At 39.9% G+C, this 19,113-nt stretch overlaps 4 protein-coding genes and 1 non-coding gene across 5 annotated transcripts; 2 read left to right on the forward strand and 3 right to left on the reverse strand.

Annotated features, from left to right (window-relative positions):
* Positions 1 to 954: 954 nt before the first annotated feature.
* Positions 955 to 3,144, reverse strand: BRETT_005103 (uncharacterized protein; the record flags this gene model as incomplete). The annotated part of the gene is made up of 1 exon (XM_041283587.1): positions 955 to 3,144. The coding sequence occupies one exon, from the start codon at positions 3,142 to 3,144 to the stop codon at positions 955 to 957; it is 2,190 nt and encodes a 729-aa protein (XP_041136939.1).
* Positions 3,145 to 7,842: 4,698 nt separating this feature from the next.
* Positions 7,843 to 10,365, reverse strand: BRETT_005104 (uncharacterized protein; the record flags this gene model as incomplete). The annotated part of the gene is made up of 1 exon (XM_041283588.1): positions 7,843 to 10,365. The coding sequence occupies one exon, from the start codon at positions 10,363 to 10,365 to the stop codon at positions 7,843 to 7,845; it is 2,523 nt and encodes an 840-aa protein (XP_041136940.1).
* Positions 10,366 to 10,760: 395 nt separating this feature from the next.
* BRETT_005105 (uncharacterized protein) lies at positions 10,761 to 11,684 on the reverse strand (the record flags this gene model as incomplete). The annotated part of the gene is made up of 1 exon (XM_041283589.1): positions 10,761 to 11,684. One exon carries the CDS (start codon positions 11,682 to 11,684, stop codon positions 10,761 to 10,763), a length of 924 nt encoding a protein of 307 aa, XP_041136941.1.
* Positions 11,685 to 14,505: 2,821 nt separating this feature from the next.
* On the forward strand, positions 14,506 to 14,577 carry BRETT_005106. Its single transcript has one exon. It is a non-coding gene; the product is annotated as a tRNA-Gln (tRNA).
* Positions 14,578 to 15,922: 1,345 nt separating this feature from the next.
* BRETT_005107 (uncharacterized protein) lies at positions 15,923 to 18,718 on the forward strand (the record flags this gene model as incomplete). Its single annotated transcript, XM_041283590.1, has 1 exon — positions 15,923 to 18,718. The coding sequence occupies one exon, from the start codon at positions 15,923 to 15,925 to the stop codon at positions 18,716 to 18,718; it is 2,796 nt and encodes a 931-aa protein (XP_041136942.1).
* Between the last annotated feature and the right edge of the window lie 395 nt (positions 18,719 to 19,113).

Raw genomic sequence — 19,113 nt, forward strand, 5'->3', positions numbered from 1 at the left:
AAATTAAAATGTATATTTAAAGTCGAATGTTTAGATTTAAATTCAAGTTTAAGTTCAAGTTCAATCCAAATGATCAAATCCAACTGCTCAAATTCAAACACTCAAATCCAATTATCTATCCCTAAGTGGATCGGTAAACCTTCAAATATGATTCCAAATCAAGCGTCTATCTTCAAATAAATCTATACCAAGCGTGAATCTAAATCTTCGGATTCTTCAAATTACTCAAATCTGTATTTGGACCTCGATGCAACCGAATTTGCTAAAATAGCCGTAAAGCGCTATGAAGGTAACTCTAAAAGCTCCTTTCTCTCAATTTCAATTAGCTGATTCAGCTGATGTCTCTCCTTGCTTAAACAACCGTCCTATACGAACACTCCGTGATATCGAAATAATCGCACTTCCAAAGTCAACCACTCTTGCAGCCTAATTTGCACACCTGTGGAAATTCAACCTGTTACTGGCCTACCTGACAACACAAACTGCCGATTGCAATTGCTTGCACTACCAAGTAAACCATCAGCCAAGTCCAGGAGCATCATTTATTATTCAAGAAAGCAATTTTCGAGGTGCAAGGGTGCAAGGAATTAAAAAAAAAATTCCCCCTTCTTTTTATGCGGATTCGGCGCTAACCGCATAAAATAAAAGCATCAGCGTAGCACCACGCAGCTACCTGAAATTAAGAAATGTTTAAACCCACTTCCAGAAGACCATATATTATGTGTATATAAATTGATGTTGTAGAGCAAATATAAAGGAGCAATGCCGTAAAAGAGCAAGAAAAAGTAGAAAATGCGAATATAATGCGAGTCGGCCAAGAAAGAAAGCAGCAAACCAAAGCAGCATGGGGAGACAGAAAGACAACGTTAAAGTTAAATGAGAATTGTGTAGCAGAGCAGAAAGTAAAAGTAGAAGAAAAAGAAAAGCATAGCCAGGGAATGTATGCTCCAAGACTCATTTGAGATAGCCCGCATAAAAGTCGCCAAAAACGCTGTAGTTCAAGTTGATGAGCTGGGCAAGTCTTTCGACGACATTTTTGAGCTCCTCATCCACCATGCAGTCGCCCTGGACCTGGACGACGGAATTCTGGTCCAAGGCATCGAGAATCCGGACCATGATCTTCTGCTCAAGGAGTTTGTACACGGTAGAAGAAGGCTGTGTCTGGGTCAAAAGCCAGTTAAAGCAAAAGTCGATCTTCTTCGAGTCGAGGTCTCCACACGCACGGCTGACGAAATGCACCGCGAGGCTGTGCAAGTTCCTGGTCCACTTAGAGTTGCCCTTCTCGTCCACAATGAGACTGAGAATCTCCTTTTTGAGGGCAACCAACTCCGCCTCCGAGCACTTTTCGGCAATCTTGCCGGGGCAATTCTCCCGCACCATCTGCTTGTACAAGATCTCGCACACTTTCGTGCAAACAAGGTGCCGGATGTCCGCGCGCAGCACAACAAGGCGCGGATGGTCGAATCCGAGCGTGTTGGGGAACTCGGTGCACATGTGCGAGCATGAGAGAAGATGGACGACGGCGAAGTCGAGCACGTGCTTTGTGTCACGTGAGTGGCACATTATGCTGTTTCGCCTAAACCAGAGGAGCGCCATCATCAGGCTGAAGCGCCCCTTTTTCATCGCATTCATGAAGTATTCTCTTTCAAAGGAGACTGCTGTTGAGCACAAGAGGGGGCGGAGGATGCGGATTTGGTGATTTGCCACGTCCAACTTCATTGCCTCGAGTATGGAGAAGAGCATTCTGAGTCCATCTACCAAGCCGTCGACGTCTGCGCCGGGTGCGCCTGCGCTAGGTGCGCTGGGTGCGCTAGGCGCGCTCACCGCGCCGTGGAACGTCCGCTTCATCTTGTCCACCCACGCGTCGCGCATCGGTGCGCAGTGCATCTTCAATGCGCCCGCAATCCAGTCGGCAAACGCAAGAAAGTCAAAGCACTGGCCGGCAAGCTGCTGCATCAAGATTTTGATGTCGAGCGCCGACTCAACGGTCGCCTGATCCTTTGCGGAGACCAAACTGAGAAGAATACTCTTTAGCGCCTGGAACATGACGCCAATAGGCGAGTTTTCCAGGTTACGCGAGCTGTAGCGCAGGCGGTAGGAGCCGGCCAGCAGGGCGCGAATCTCGCGCTTGATGAAGCGCCAGTAGTTTTCGGCCTGCAGCTTCTTGCGCCGGCCGCGCTCCCCATCTAGGTTTGGCCTAAACTGCAGCTGCGGGTCAAACAAGATGTCGTGGCGCAGCTGCGGGTTCTTGAGCACCTCGTGAAGGTCTATCTCGTGCATTGATTGCAGGTTCACAGGTGGCATCAGGAGCTGGCGCTGCGCCTGCTGCACCTGCGCTGGCGAAAGTGGCGCAAAGCAAGGGGATGCAGCTGTAGCGGCGCCGGCTGCGGTTGCAGTTGCGGATGCGGTAGCCGCAGGGGATGCGCCATCCAGCGCCGGTGCGCGCCGGCCGTCCAAGGACTCCGGTTTCTGGTATGCGGTGTGTGCAGCCATGCGCCGGCTTCTTCGGCTACTGGCGCGATGGTGGCGGTGGTGGTGGTGGCGATGCGCTAGCGATGCGCCGGTGTCGGCGGCAACCACAGAGGGTGCGCACGCAGGCGCAGTGGCCGATGCCGCAGAGAATTCAGACAACGAAAGCCAGATGTTGGGAAGCGACCGCGAGCGGTAGTGGCGCCGGCGCGACACCAACGAGGCGCCGCGTATTTTGCACACGCGGCCGGCCGGGTATGCGCCAAAGGGCGAGGCGAACTGGATGGCGCCAGAAACAGATGACGGTATCTTGCCGGCGCCTATCTTTGAAGAGGATATTTTGGAGATCTTGGATCTGATGGGAGTCAAAGTGGAGGCGGCAGAGGCGGCGTCGACAGGGGAGGCTGCGCGGGTAGAGACCTGCGCTCCAGCGCCTGCGCCAGGTGCTCCAGCGCCAGGGGTCTTGCGGGTGCGGCGCACGACGCCGGCGTCAATGGGCGGCATAACTACAGACGGCCGGCGGCTCTCGCTCACGTCAACGTTAGCCGTATTTAATCCGTTATCAGCCGCGGACATTGAACCCGCAGGACACGAATCCTTGGTAGTGCCAAACACATCCTTGAAATGCGTCGGGCGCTCAACCTCCTGGTCATCATTTGCATTGTGGTGGGTCATAACTGGGATGCGCAGAGTTGTTTAAGCGTGCTTAAAGTGCAGAAATTTGTTATGTTGTGCGTTCAGAGTTACTGACGACGGTTTCTATAAGGTTGAAAGCAGAAAATTAATGTTGTGCAACGTAATATGTGACAAGTGTGATTGTATTATAGTGTACTGCAAAACAGGGACCCCGGAATGTAGATGGTAAGTTTGAAAGTGGTGGGGCAAAAAAGGCGGATGAATGATTAAAAAAAGAATTTGGATGGAACCTGGTTGATATATAAGATGGATTGAGAATGAAAACAGAAATACAGATAACAAGAATAGGAGATGCAAACTGATGACTTGTCTATTAGAGGCACTCCGTGGAGAAACCGTTGGAATAAGTGCTGAAGTTTCACCTATATATTAATTGCTTGTATTTGAAACTCAGATGATGTGAGGGAATGACAAAAAAAAATTAAAAAAGAAAAGAGACGGAGAAATATTGGCAAAAAAGAAAAGAGGAAAGAGAAGAGAGGAAAAAAAAGTTTGAGAGCGGCGCAGCGGACAACGCCGGCTTTAACATGCAAGCAAAAAAAAAGTAAGATAAAGCACAAGAGATTGGAAGACAAAATCTTCATACAAAAGCAAACGTTAGATGCAGGAAAAAAAAAAAAAATTTTAAAAAGAAAAGATCGAAAAAAATCGAATTAAGGCATTGTCGAACAATCAAGTGATCTCACTGCACCTAAAACCTTTTCCTGGGAAGGCAAGAGCATTTGGCAATACCGTTTTTTCTTCCTCCAAATTTTTCACAGGAGTACGATTGTTCCGCATTCCTTCCCTGGTGAGGTATTGCCGGCAGGAGGCAGCAATACGCAACGGCGCGCTAAGTTCCCAGCGGAAATGTCGCCCTCACTCAATATTTTGCTGGTAAGACTAATTTTTTTTTGCTTACGTAGAAACGTGAGGTCATTGATCGCCCTCCAACAAACCTCACTCAATACTAATTACCCAATACCCACTGCTTATTACTAAATACTCACTGCTTATTACTTATCAGTCAACACCTAATACTTCTCTCAATACTAATTACTCAATATTCCTTACATAATACTTATTACTTAATACTTACTACTTAATACTCATCACTCCTTACTCACCTCTCACTACTTACTGCTCACTACTTACTACTCATTACCCCCTGCCCTACTATATTGCAAGGGTCAAAGTCACTTGAAATTTGTCACTTGGCATAACATGAAAATTACATACTCTAACGGTTGCTGTCTTATGATCCGGTGACCTGTTTCTATAATATTATTAAATTAATAAGTACGCAATTTTTTTATTTTTTGTTCCCAAGATTTTCACATTCGCCTTACCTGCTTGAAACTTGGCAACACCTCTCGAGATAGTACCGCAACGGCATATTTTCTTCGAAAAATAAAGAAAAAGCAGAAAAAAATTTTCCCAAGCAAAAAAAATTATCGTAATACCGATTCTGGGAAAGTGCATCGAGAAGATGACTAAGAAGGAATCAAAAAGCATTGAAAAGAATTGAATTAAATTAAATTCCTGGAAAATGAGAATTACACGCCTCAGGGCAATTTTAGAACTGTAGTATCAAATTCCCACTTTACGTAATAGAATCCGGATTTGTAAAAAAATGACCCAAAGACAAAGAAACCGCCGTTCAGGGGTGGGAGAGAAAAAAAAGACAAGGGGAGCGGAATAAAAGTTAGACAGGAGTGGGAAAACAAGGAAGCAGGGATACAACAAGAGTAGGCAGGGGCCAGGAAGCAGGAACAAGAAGCTTAAAAAAAGCAGGCAAAACAAGTAACCCCTTTGGAGAATGGGGAGATGAATAGGAAAAATAATAAGGGATAGCCGGAAACAAGAGAGGACAATGCCTACACTTAAATTTCGATTTTGAAAACAGGAAAGCTGTGTAGATGGACGAGGAGGGGCAGGCTAAAAAAAGAAGGTTACTCTATTTTCAGTGTAAACTTCGGGTGCCGCCTATTCTCTTTTTTTTTTTTTTCCTGTACTCTACTGCCTTGTTACCATCTTTATTCCCACTTTCACATGTGTTCGCACCTCATCTTCTCACCTTCATTTCGTTTTTTTTCGTTCTCGTACTTGGCCTCGGTTTCTTTCTTCAATTTCAAAATTAATTTCCACTAATGTCTATTCATTTTAATTCTCGGCCTTATTTTTTTTTCATTCATTTTTACTTATGCTTCTTATTCATTTGGGTTATTGCTCTTCATTCATTTTTCTCGTTTTTTTGCTTGTTTTTTCATGTATTTACATTCATTCTTACTCGTTTCCATTTACTTTTAACAATTCAAATTCCTCCTATCCTGATCCATCCCATTTTTATTTTTATCATCAATCCTACTCTATCCTATTCTCCTTTCTCCCTTCACATTTCTATTCTTCATCGGCCTCCCTGATCCTGACAATCATCTGATTAGTGCGAAACCAAATGTAAGCGGCAGAGACGCATTTCTTCTGGATAAATACTCTTTGGGGATGTGGAACTTCTTCTTAAGGTAATATGGCCTAATACCTATTTTTTTTTTTTTTGGATTGTTTGCAGTCTCACTTATCTTTTCTACAGTTATCTCGCTCCCAGAAGCTTCCCGCGGTCCATAATTAACAATTCCCAAGTAATTTTTTGACCATATTTACACATAGAATGAAGATCTCTAGTTGATCTGATCTCTTTTGTTATTTCAGTTTGTATTTTTATTTTTTTACTGGATTTGCTTTTTATTCTTATTGTTAGCGCCCAATCTTTCTGTATGTGTGAGAGTATTCTTATTTCTGTTGGACATAAAATAATTCTTAATTACATAAACGTAGGACACCTTCTGAAAGGGTAATTCTCATACTACGAAGAGGGAAGGATGATCCAATCAAAAATATTTAAATGATACACGAATGTACAAACGCGGAAAGGAAAATATATTAAACCGCATCAGCAGATTCCAGACAACGACATGCCACACCAGATCAAGGCATTACAAAAGGGTCTTCTAAATAACGTTTTAGAAAGCAGTTTCATGAAGTTTCAAAATACTTCTCAATGGCATTCCATTTTCATTTCAAAGCTGTTTCAACAAGTACCAATTTATGTTTGCGTTGCCTTTTCAGGGCTTATTAACGAACACATATTGCAATAATATGGACTATAGGCAAAGCTATAGGAGTATACTGTGTGAGCATTATGACATAAGCAAAAAAAGGTAAAACAACAATACAGTAGGCTGAAACAGCAAAACAAGCACATTAACTACACCAGAGAATAAAGTAAACTCGATGTACCTCTTAGTTATTATTCAAAGCACGCATTGTTGATGTATCCATAAACTGTTAAAGCGGCAGACTCTGGAATGGTATGCAAGTACACATGAACTGCATGCATACTCCAAAAACCGATTTTTTTTCTTGTTTTCCCCGGTTTCAGGCATTCCCACCTAAATTTTATTATATTGTTGCTCAAAACAGCCAATAATACTTTAGCCCTGCAGTACAAAAATTCCAGTGTCTTCTTACTCATCTTCTGTTTCACGTATCTTACGGCATTATTGAGACCGTATGCTGATGTCTAGGGAATCTCTATGCATCTCCTGTTATCTGTTATTTAATTGATGTTTGTTTTGTGCATTGTTACTTTATGCTGATAAATAATTATAATATAATAGTTTTAATTTTTTTTCACTCTCAATATCACCTACTATTTACTCAGCGAAAGGAGTTTGTTTGTTATACGTATCTTGACGTACGGCTGAAAATATGAAGAATAAAATAAAACCGCAACATCCCAAATACACAAGATTCGAAACGTATGTACCCCCAATACGAAAGCCTAAACTCTAGCTTTCACATAAAAAGCTTCAAACAATATCCACAAAACTGAAACATTCTGGATTCAATCTCTGACCAATTGGGTAGGGTAGATGAAACGTGAAATCAAAAAATTCGAATTCGACAACACTGGAAAAAAAATATCGAAATTTTCGGATTTCCTTGGAAACTTTGATTTTTTTGGAAATCTGAAAAATCGTAATATGAAAAATCATCGAAAATTATCTGCCTTTCGAGAAACACATAATGAAAAAAAAAAACGGTCCCGCACATTTTTCACTGTTTTGGTCTTCCAAAGTAGTTGGTAAACAAGTGCTTTCAATTTTTTTCCTCCTTACTCTCAGCTTATTGTTTGGCATCTCAAACGTTTGTACTTTCAATAGCTCCTCGTGCAATACATAATCGAAAGTGTCGCCGCACAGCCTCGCATTAACGCTTTCATTATCCATTGGTCTAAAAGGTATAATTAATCCGGACTCATTGATCGACAAGCAACTAGTTCTAGGGCATTTTGGAAAAGACAATACCGGTTTGGCTTCTTGCTGGCATGTCCACATTGTCTCTAACTCCAAGTGTTGTCTTTTCAAGTAGTGTGCACAGATGCGAACAAGTTGATCCGCATGTTTTATCCTTGAGGTCTATTCTTTCTGGTCCTGAAAATTTATCTGTTTTGACTGTATGCATGCTTTGTTTTACACGCACACACACACAACGGTGGTTTATTTTTCAACCTTCTCCAGACACATTGTTGCTAAATGGTTTCATGTAATTCCAAAAACATCAAAATGACGTTTGAGTTCTGATTTCCTCGCAACTCCGACGTTTACAAGCACTCTGAATCTCTCCCCATTATTTCACTCATCCAAACAAATGGCTCCACGTAATCTCCTTTCTCACAGCATTGCTGAAACCTTCGTGGTACTTGATCCAGATTCTGTTTGCATTTGCACTCATCACACCTTTTTCTTTTCTTTCTCCGTCGGCATTGCCATTCCCTCCGGAACTCTTCTTCCTGATGACTGCCAGCATTCCTAGTCCTCTGGCGACCTTTTTCGTCCCAGCATCCCCCTTTTCTTGTCCATGGCTCAACTTTGTAGACATCTCGCTATACTTCTTTTTGAAAAATTCGGCTGAGCTCAATGTTTTCCCTCTCACAGCACCGTTTTTCTCCGAAACAATACCTCTTGCAGCTTCTGCCGCTTCTCTTTTACGCTCTCTTTCTTCCAATGCTTTTTGTGCCTCTCTCCGACGCAAGTAGTGTCTTTGTAACCTTTGAATCACCGCTTCCTGCTTCGAAACCGTGCTTTGAGACATCAAAAAGACTGCCAAGTTAGGTACCATGATGTGTGTTTTATCGTGGAAGTTGCTGAATTCCCCGTCCTTACCCCTCGTGGACTTTGTCTCGTAATGGAAACCGAGCTTTCGTGCAACGCTAACCGCATGATCAACTTTATCTGCAGAACTCGAAAATTCTTGCAACGAGACACCGGTGGGGATCACAATCGAGCTTAAAATTGAAAGCTCATCAACCGAAAGCCTCAATTGGGGGCTCTTGCTAATTCTTTGCATGGTCTCGCGTGTCTGGTTTTTCATGTCACCAAAAGTATCACGTGTTCCGAAGTGGAGTCTTCCGCCATTATTTGCACGTGCAGAAGAGAAAACATCGACATCGTTGAACTTTTCAAACACTTCGTTGATCACTGCACCCTCATAAGTTCCTATTTCCGCTCTTCCGGTAAAAGCCCGGCATTTTCTCGAAACCACATCACCAAAATACAGCCATCTAGACGTTTCTTCAAGCTTTTTAAGCCCGGTACTACTGCATTCAAGTATTGCATTGAAGCAAGCACTCACAACACGCTGAAGCTGATTATGGGGTAGAGAGAGAACAAAGCTTTGTATTTTCTTACGTTGTGCTGGTTTGCTGGTCCTGCCTTTTCGGTTGAAAATCTCACTCGCAAGCAAATACCACGCGATTTGTGTATCTTTCATTGCGTCATCTGTTATGCCGTCTCTGCCTTTTGCCTCATTTTCAAAAGTAGACTGCTCTGAACTCGTAGTCAAGCAGCTAGAACCGTGAAACTGGAAGAAATTGATGCAACTTCGCAAATCTCCGCTACTACACTCAACAACAGCATCCAAAACTTTCTCGTCAACAGTTCCAAGGCCCTCTTTGCTGCAAATATCCCGTAAGCGTGTCTTAATCTGCCTGGTATTCGATTTTTTGAATGCCACCATCTCGCAAAGAGGCCGTAACTTTTCCAAAGATGAGGCGTACGCATCATTGCAAATAGCGATCATTGGTCTACGAAGGATCTGACGTGCTTTCCCACCTCCTTTATTGTTTTTAGCGCCGTCTAACGTCCCTCCTTTCCTTAACTGAGCTGTAGCATGCTCATCACGGTACAAAACACTCGTAAGATACCGGATAAACCCCTGCTCACTAGCTCCATCAATCTCATCCGCAATTAAACATGTTGGCTTTCCACTAAGACTCCGATTTTGAAGTCCATTACGCACCCTTGCACGAACTTCCGCTCCTGCCCGTTCATCACTTGCGTTTATCTCAGAAACCTCGTATCCCAATTGATTTGCAATAACATGCGCTATGGATGTCTTTCCTGTTCCTGGTGGTCCATAAATGAGCATAATTTTGTGATACGGCCTGTTGAATGGATCCCGGTTTTCCTCCCCATCGCCATTCTGTAAATTAGATCTGCCCTGGCCACTTCTTGGCTCACCATGTTGCTCTTTTAATGCCATAAACTCGGGAATCATCATATCCGGTGTCGGCCTCTTAAATACCACTTCATTCCACTGATTGAGCCAAGAAAGAATTCTCCGGTTCGTGCGCTCGTTTCCAAGAAGATCAAAGAATGTCTGTGGCCTGTATTTTTCTGTCCACATCGTGTTTCCCATCCTGCTTCTAAAGGTTACTGTCCTCTGCTTCTTCCTTTTGGGTTCTCCTTCACTATTGCTCACATCATTTCCAAACTTGGTAACAAACCGATTTGAAAAGTCCGGCTCCTGTGCCTCTACAATCTGCCTAATCTTGAGTTTTCTTCTCAGTTGTTCCATGTTCACTAGCACACCCATTTCTCTGGCTATATCCGCATCTAATGATGAGGTGCTTTTCCTGGCATTTTTTTGAGAACCTTCTTTTTTACGGGGCTTCAACTTCACCTTTTTACCATTCGACAAAACAATTACCTTCGGAGAGACAGCATCTATGGAGCCATAATATTCTATATCTTTCTTCAATACTGTATTTAGATCTGATGAGGAGTTGTCCAATTTAGATGCTGATGTCTGCTCATCCCGTACTTCGACTTGTGTTTGACCAAGTAACGATTTTGAAAAGTCCAACTTAAGCTCCGGCATATTTATATCTTATTAATGCCTTCCCTTGAGAACTGTTATTTCTTGTAATGGTCACACCCTGAACCTTCACTATTAGATTACAAATGTGAACTGAATTGGAGAAGGCCACCTCAGATAGACGCCAGAAATAAAAAAAATAAAAAATAAAAAAAAGCTTGCGGATATGTGCTAAAATACGCGCTTCACGTGCATAAATATTCCTGCTCGCTTCACGCGTATGTATTTTCCCATTCTTTCTCTACATCAACAGTACACTATATTTTGCTTTATGATTTTTTCTTAATTGTTGTTATTATATAATAAACATACTGTCTTGTACCTCAGTTTGTATTTAGTAAAATTCTACTCCGAATTATAGGTATTCAAGTAGGTGCCAAACTTTATGCAATGTGCACTTAGAAGCAGAATATTTGATCATCTTTGTCCGATGAGAGGGTTCCCTTCTGCCATCCCAGCTCCTCAGTATACTCGAGCATCTTCTTTTTCATTGGCATTGGACCACAGATGAACACCTTTACGTCATCAGAAGGCTCTGGCAAGAAATCAGATAGCATTTCTTTTGTCACGTATCCAGTCTCACCATCCCATCCTGATGGTGGATTAGTTAGGGTAAATTTAGCATTAAAGTTTGGATATCTTTTGTTCAAGTCTTCCAACTCATCCTTCAGAAGAATGTCGTTTTTGGTTTCATTTGCGTACAAAAGATGGACATTTGTCAAATCTTCAGGAGTGGTAATTACAGATGCCAAGACCTGAAGCATTGGAGTGATTCCAGAACCTCCCGCAATCATATAAATCTCCTTTGCCATGTTTTTTGTATATTCCATTCTGCCAACGGGTCCCTTAAAGTCCACTTTCTCTCCAACTTTTAAGCCAGCAAAATACCGCGACACTTTACCCTCTTTGTAAGATTTCACCATGATGTCAAAGAAACCCTCATCAAATTGGTTAGATATTGGTGTGTAGTAGCGAATCTCATCCTTACCATCGATTTGAACTTTGCAAGCAAGATGTTGGCCAACTGGAATCTTCAAAATATCATAGTCTCTGTACAGTTTGAACCGATAAATGGCTGTATTCTTCGATATAATTGTCATATCAATCAATTCATAAGGTTGGAAGTCTTTTGAACTCATGGTGGGCTTCAAGTGCTTCACTCTTATGTACTGATATGTAAAGTAAAGTGCCAAAATGAGTATCATATAAGGCAAGTAGTGATAATTCAAGATGCTGATTCCAAAGAGGCATAGTGCTGTTGGGATATAGATCCCGTGCAACGGGGTCTTTAATAGGTACATTTTGTCCTCCTTCTGTGCCATTTTTCTTGCTTGTTAAAATTCAAACGGTAAAGGTTTCTTCGTCCCGTAAATTACCAAGAAAGAATGGACAAGTCGCAGAAGTGAAAAATATGGAATTCGAGGAGAGAAAAATGTGGAATAAGTAAAATCTTGGCCAAGTAAGATCCGCGCTCTTTTTAACGTTTTTTTTTTCTTCCCTCATCGGTTTAGGGATTAAGTGTTTGAACATTTGGGTTTCAATGTTCTGCTTACAGTTACATAAATAAAGAAGTTGTTTTATTTGATTACATGTTAGTTAAACTAAATATTTCAGTCAATTACTGATATAATAAATTACCAGATATAAAAATGTTATTTAGTATGTACGCAGGCTTAATACATCTAGCTGAAATAATTCAGTTTGTTTGCCAATATTTTGAGGTGTTCTGTTCGGACGACTTGTGTAATATTTGTTCGTGAAATAATATTTCAAATATTAGTGACTTCAATTATCTTTTATTAAGTAATCAAAACAAATGGCACTTCTGAAGTATTTACTCACATTTGTTTGTGGGTTATTGCTCTCCTTTAAATAGTGTTTCTTGACAATTATCGTAACACAATATCTAGTTTGTTCAAAATAGTTGAAGCTCTTTTGATAGCTATATAACATCGATTGAAGATAATACCAAAGTAATATAAGTCTACAACGATAAATTTTTGTTGTGATAAATCATATTGTCCCTCTAGTCGTATCTGAAAAATAACGACAACTGTATACGAACCTAAGATATCCTCTTGTGATTATGTTAAAACATACCCACAAGTTAAATACCGCAATAAATATCAAATATTATACTAAATCTGGTGATATCAAATTTAACAGATAATAATGGTTAAAATGTATCAAGTGTGTATGGACCTATGAGTTCTAATAATATTTTCTATGTTAACAGCCCGTATAGGTTCAACTGGTATTTGATTTATAATATATGAATCAAATTAATATTCAGGGAATGAACTATTCACCTACTACAGAAAAATATCTTATATATATGTACTGCTTACCCCTATATTTACTATGTGTCTTTTAAAAAGGGACCACTTTATTGTGTAGTTTGCAATACATATTGATATAAAGGAATCCATCTTTGTCGGATTTACTATGTGTCTTTTAAAAAGGGACCACTTTATTGTGTAGTTTGCAATACATATTGATATAAAGGAATCCATCTTTGTCGGATTTACTATGTGTCTTTTAAAAAGGGACCACTTTATTGTGTAGTTTGCAATACATATTGATATAAAGGAATCCATCTTTGTCGGACATGTGAGAATATTACCTAGTATTAAGGCAATCTATTATTACATGGCATTAGATTTATTTGTTTTGATATCTAAACCTATTCTTAAATAACGAGGATTTAGAATAATATCTATTGGACACAATCCTAGAAAAAATGCACTAACTGTGTATGTTAGGAAACTGCAGAAAAATAATTATACGCGATCATAATTCTGTTTCTGAGAATTAAATCTATTTTTATATATTACGTGTGATTACCTCACTTTATTTCCCTTTTTATTTTTACCCTACTTTGTTAAAGTTAGTGTTACCAGATTTATATAGTGTTTCGATGTTTATTGTAGTATGTAATGAAGAGTATGTATAATGATAGACAAAAGGGAATATCTTCACTTTATATAGATGTAGTTCTCGTACTGATCAGATGATATAACAATACCATCTTCACTTACTTGAACTCCATTGTTCGAGAGCTTCATTGTTTTGACATACTTTATCTCTTTTTATATAACTTGTTTCTTCTACGAAGGGACGAAACCCGACAGCCTATTTTACAATACAACCAGTTCAACTCCACTTGATGGTGACAGAGTGAAGGAAGTAAAATCATTTTCTTCTATGGTGACACATACACAATCGTTAGAATGTCAAAGGCGTTAACATTATCACACAGACCACTTGGTACATTTATGTCCACCCACTTAGGTAACCGACCTTACAATTGTCTGAATCTCCCCGACTGTTAGGTTCTTATTAGTTCTATTAAAGAAGGAGTTTGATAGCTAAAGCCCGGGGGTAACTCATAAGGTCTCTCTTAACTCCGACAAATTTACACATTCTGTCGGACATATGAGAATATTACCTAGTATTAGGTAATCTATTATTATATGTCATTAGATTTATTTGTTTTGAGATCTGAACTTATTCTAAAATAACGAAGATTTAGAATAATATCTAATAGAGACAATCCTGGATAAAATGCACTAACTGTGTATGTTAGGGAATCAGCAGAAAAATAATTATACGCGATCATAATTCTGTTTCTGAGAATTAAATCTTTTTTTTTTATTATGTATGATTACCTCACTTTATTTTCCTTTTTATTTTTACTTTACTTACCTCTTTTTATATAACTTGTTTCTTCTACGAAGGGACGAGACCCGATAGCCTATTTTGCAATACAACTAGTTCGACTCCACTTTGATGGTAACAGAGTAAAGGAAGTAAATTCATTTTCTTCTATGGTGATACATACACAATTGTTAGAATGTTAAAGGCATTAACATTATCACACAGACCACTTGGTACATTTATATCCACCCACTTAGGTAACCGACCTTACAATTGTCTGAATCTCCCCGACTGCTAGGTTCTTATTAGTTCTATTAAAGAAGGAGTTTGATAGCTAAAGCCCGGGAGTAACTCATAAGGTCTCTCTTAACTCCGACACATTCTGATAACAAAACATAAATCTTTTCACCAAGAATGAAATTTAAATGAATACAACATATTTTATTACTTATCAAAAAGAACATAAAATAATTACTTTGCGAAGTTGGTTGTATAGTGTAGTGGTTATCACTTTCGGTTTTGATCCGAACAACCCCGGTTCGAATCCGGGTACGACCTTAATTTTTTATCATCTTGCTACCATGATCAATATTCCTTGACATATCTTATTTTTGACAAATAGAGGCAGCCTTACTTGCAGATAAGCAGTTAATCATTATCAAGAACTTTGTTACATCCATATGGTTGGTTGTAATAAAAATGGAGAAACGGAGCGCAAACTTTTTACTGAAGGAGGTTGCTTTACATTAATGAGGTAATTTTAAAAGAAAAAGCGGGAAACGCTGCACACGTAAACATATAGGATATAAAATGCCAGGTAAAAGGATCATTTCAAAGCGATTAATTAGTCCGCTGTTTTGTGAATGATCCAAAGGAAAAAGATAGAAGAGAAGCAAAGAATTCATTATGAGGTTACCGTTTGACAAAAAGTTACGTACCCCATTTTAAAATTACAACGACAAGAAGAGGACATATGTTTTAGAAAAGGTAATTGATCAAGCTTGTGTGCTGATTACGGGTTTTGAAAGGATAAATTACATTAAAGAGATCATACGGCCAAATTCAAAAATATAAATAAACGCCATGTGCCTAATTTGGTAGTTGAGGAAGACTCCTCAGGAAAATGAATTACATGCAATAAAAGAGCACATGGCTCGAGGAATATAAAAATATCAAAAATTGACAGCACAAAAATAGCATGTAAACACGGCGTTATTGCTTATGTAAATTATATTGAAATGAAATTTAAAGAGTACGTATGCGTTTAAATACGAATATATTCAATTAGTAAAGGTCTCTCAGACTAAAAACCATACGGAGCCCAGAAAAATAATTTAGAAAGAACACAGGTGCAACGATGCTGAATTATCTCTTATTTATTTTTTCCTTTCTATTTTACCTAATTTTTTTCCTATCATCTATATCTTATCCTTTTGCATCACAAAGTCTTTTCCTTGTTGAAACTTTTATAAATTTCTACATATTTATAGTTTGATTTTAAAAGACATACACGGACTTGCAAAATTATTTTGGCTTGTTTGTAGTATCACAGATTCATAAAGTGGAATATCGTTTTGAGGGGGTGTTGAGGAAGTATAAAAACAACAGTTCTTTGTGTACCATTTGATTTTGGCTACATACATTCCACTACTGATATCATAATCATATAAAAATATATTCTATTGATAAGCATTCAAGCTGGAATATTAGTGGGTCTAACCTCAAATATATAACACTCTTTGCTATACAAAGGTGTTCGTTTTTTTGCCTACGCAACTTTATAAACAAGGAAGACTCCTCTGACATTTGAAGCATCATCCTTTTTGCTTTTTTTTTTTTTTACTCATCATATTCATTAATTATTGATACCAGATTACGATACCAGAGTACTTTCACAAATCAAATGTTAGAAGGGTCCTTAACTAAGAAATCATCACCTGCGTCTTCACCTTCAAATCTTGCAGGAAGAAAAGCTGCGAAATCTCTTCGATTATTCAGATCATCGGAGGCATCACGCAGGGAGCACAGCCATGATAACCCTCGTCCTGAATTATCAACATCGGTTGATCTTCATTCAATGAAATCTTTACTTTCTGAGCCTCAAGGAACACCAAAAAAATTGTATGTGCATAATCAAGAGCAGCTTGCACCAGCATGGAAATCATCACAAGTGCGACACAATTCTGTTGCTATAGCATCTGTTTCGGCGAGAAAAACTGGCTCCGAGAATCTTTGCAAGCGAAGATCGGTCGACCTCACTTTGTCTGACCCTGATGGTGAGACTGTTTCATCTGCTATTTATTTCCCGCATACCCCATCTAAAAATCATGATGATCTAAATCCCGAACACCTCACGGCTGCCGCTGAATTCGACCACAACGGAGATGACATAAATGAAATAGAAGAGATAGAGGAGGCAATGGAAAAGCAAAGTGGATCAGAACGGCATGATGAAACGCCAGAAAAAACACCGATCAACTCAAGAAGTCCATTACAGGTATCGCAGAATGAGGAATTTGGGTCCGGAGAGGAGCACGTGCAAGAAAGAAGAGATAACTCTACAAAACAGGATGGATCAAGTATGAAAACAGAAGACAAAAGTAGCGCTAGAGATGGAATTGAGGTTGGAAACGAGCTCAAAGACAATGTACAATATCCGTTAGCTGTTGAACTACAACCATTCGAAAACAAGGTGGGTGGGCATACGGCAATTTTTAAGTTTAGCCACCGTGCAGTCTGTAAGGCTCTTGTCAATAGGGAAAACAGATGGTATGAAAATATCGAAAAAGAGCATCCGGAGCTGCTTAAATTTATGCCAAAGTACATTGGTGTTCTGAATGTTCGATATAGCACTTTTGTGAATGATGGCGAAGAAGATAATCCTAAAGAAAAATCAACACAGACAGATATAGGCCTTCCTGAACCGTCATCGGGCAGAGAAACCGATAAATTGCATTCAAGCATAATGAAGCCATCACTATCGACAGGAAATGTCAAAGAAATGAGGAAGCAGGTGGAAGAGGCACAAAGGAAAGCAATATCATTAGGAAGAATGCCAAAAGCCGGCCCAGGTGAAAAGCTTATTCCTGAAGTCGTTTTAGAAGATAACAGACACATATTTCCAGATTCTCTGTGGCCAAAGTATTCACCAGCAGGAATTAGGGTTCCTAGATCAGATCCATTAAGATCGAAGAATGCTGATAGCATTGGCTCAACTACAGTAAACAGAAAACTTCAGGAGCTTGTTTTGACAGAAGTTTTTGCTCCAATAAAGAGATATGTTCACAAAAATAGGGTAAAGACACTTCCAGGAAGAAAGCATGCGATGTCTTCTGAAAAGGGAGCCATAGTTGACAATTTGAGCTCTCCATTACGTCGCTTCCATAGATATTCAACCAATAGCATAAGCAGCACTCAGCTTCGAGCATTACCAATTATTAAGAACGCAAGTGGCAAAACGCCGGACACAGAGAAAGTAACGAGAAAGTTGATTGAACGACCACAGAGCATTCAGGGCAAAAATATGAAGTTGGGTAAAAGTGAAGGGGATGTAGATGCTGCGGAAAATAAAGGGACATCACCCGAAATGGAACCTTCGTCAGTGCATTCGGATGACATCAAATTTGTAAGTGTTGACGGAGATGATGTATTTCCGGATCGGGACACGATTGTTTCTAGCATAAGAGGAATGCGTGCGGCCAGTAATGATAAGAAATCAAGTAATGAGGACGAGCAGGCTGTGTCTGAAGACAATGCAGAAAGTGATGGCGAGATATTTATGATGGAAGATGAGAAGAAAGTACACGGAAAGAAAGCCGGGGAAGGAAATGAGCCAATAGGCTTGGAACCATCAAAACTGATGAAACAAAGCCATAAATTACGCAAGCACACAGCATTTGAGCGGTTTATACTGCTAGAGGATTTGACAAGTGGAATGGAATGTCCATGTGTTCTAGACTTGAAGATGGGAACCAGACAGTATGGAATTGAGGCGAAAAGCACAAAAAAGGACTCGCAAAGAAGAAAATGCAGACAGACTACATCATTGCAACTAGGAATGCGGATTTGCGGAATGCAGGTGTGGGATCTCAAAAGACAGACCTACATAAACAGAGATAAGTACTTTGGTAGGCGGGTCAAAGCAGGCGAAGAGTTAGTGAGATCATTGTCAAGATTTTTGTATGATGGTGTTCGCCTTTACTCAATTGTGAAGCATCTTCCAAGACTTATAAAAAGTTTGGCAGAGCTCGAATCGATATTTCAGCATCTTGATAATTATAGAATGTACGGATCATCCATTCTTCTGATGTATGACACAGCCCGGGACACAAAGGACGTTCAGTCTACATTAATTTTGCGGATGATAGATTTTGCACAATGTGTAATCGGTACTGAGCCACTTCCTGAAAGTACCACCTTCCCTCCAAATCACAAAGGTCCTGATTTCGGTTATCTCCGGGGACTTCACTCTTTGAGGTTTTACTTCAGGTTGATGTTTGAACAATATACGGGGTACAAGTACGACAGTTACACTAATGCATTGAAAATTCTTCAAAATGTTTGCACGGACCCAAACTCTCCTGTAAACAGGTCCTGCGATTGGTTGGATACCTTTGATGAGGATAAAGATTGTCCGTACAAATTTGATCAAGTCCCTGGGAATGACGGGAAAATAGACGATGATGTAGTTTCAGATTGATCACAGTCCGATCGACCCGTCGATGCAAATGGGATGCTTGCCTTTGCATCACGGCTATCTCCGGTAATTTAAGTTAAACTCCTACTTTTCTATTACATCTTCTACTTACTAAGCTTCTGATTCAAGAATATTGTATTATTTTACCTTGCTGTTTGTATGCGCCAGTATTCGTAGAGTCAAAAAGTCATGGAAAAGGACTTGCAGACTGAACATAAAGATACTGTCAGGATTTGAAAAGAAACTCTTCTTTTAAAAAAGCGGCTTTTCATTCTCCTTTACTCTCCCAGAGCACGTTATTAGTTTGACCGCGGACCACAATATTTAGGTCGCCAGTCAATGCAGTCTGGTGTGCAGTGGAGAAGGAGAAAAAGCAAAGAAGATAAAAACATTTCTAA

This window comes from Brettanomyces bruxellensis, chromosome 7, assembly GCF_011074885.1.
Source record: "Brettanomyces bruxellensis chromosome 7, complete sequence".
Taxonomy (NCBI): Eukaryota; Fungi; Ascomycota; class Pichiomycetes; order Pichiales; family Pichiaceae; genus Brettanomyces; species Brettanomyces bruxellensis.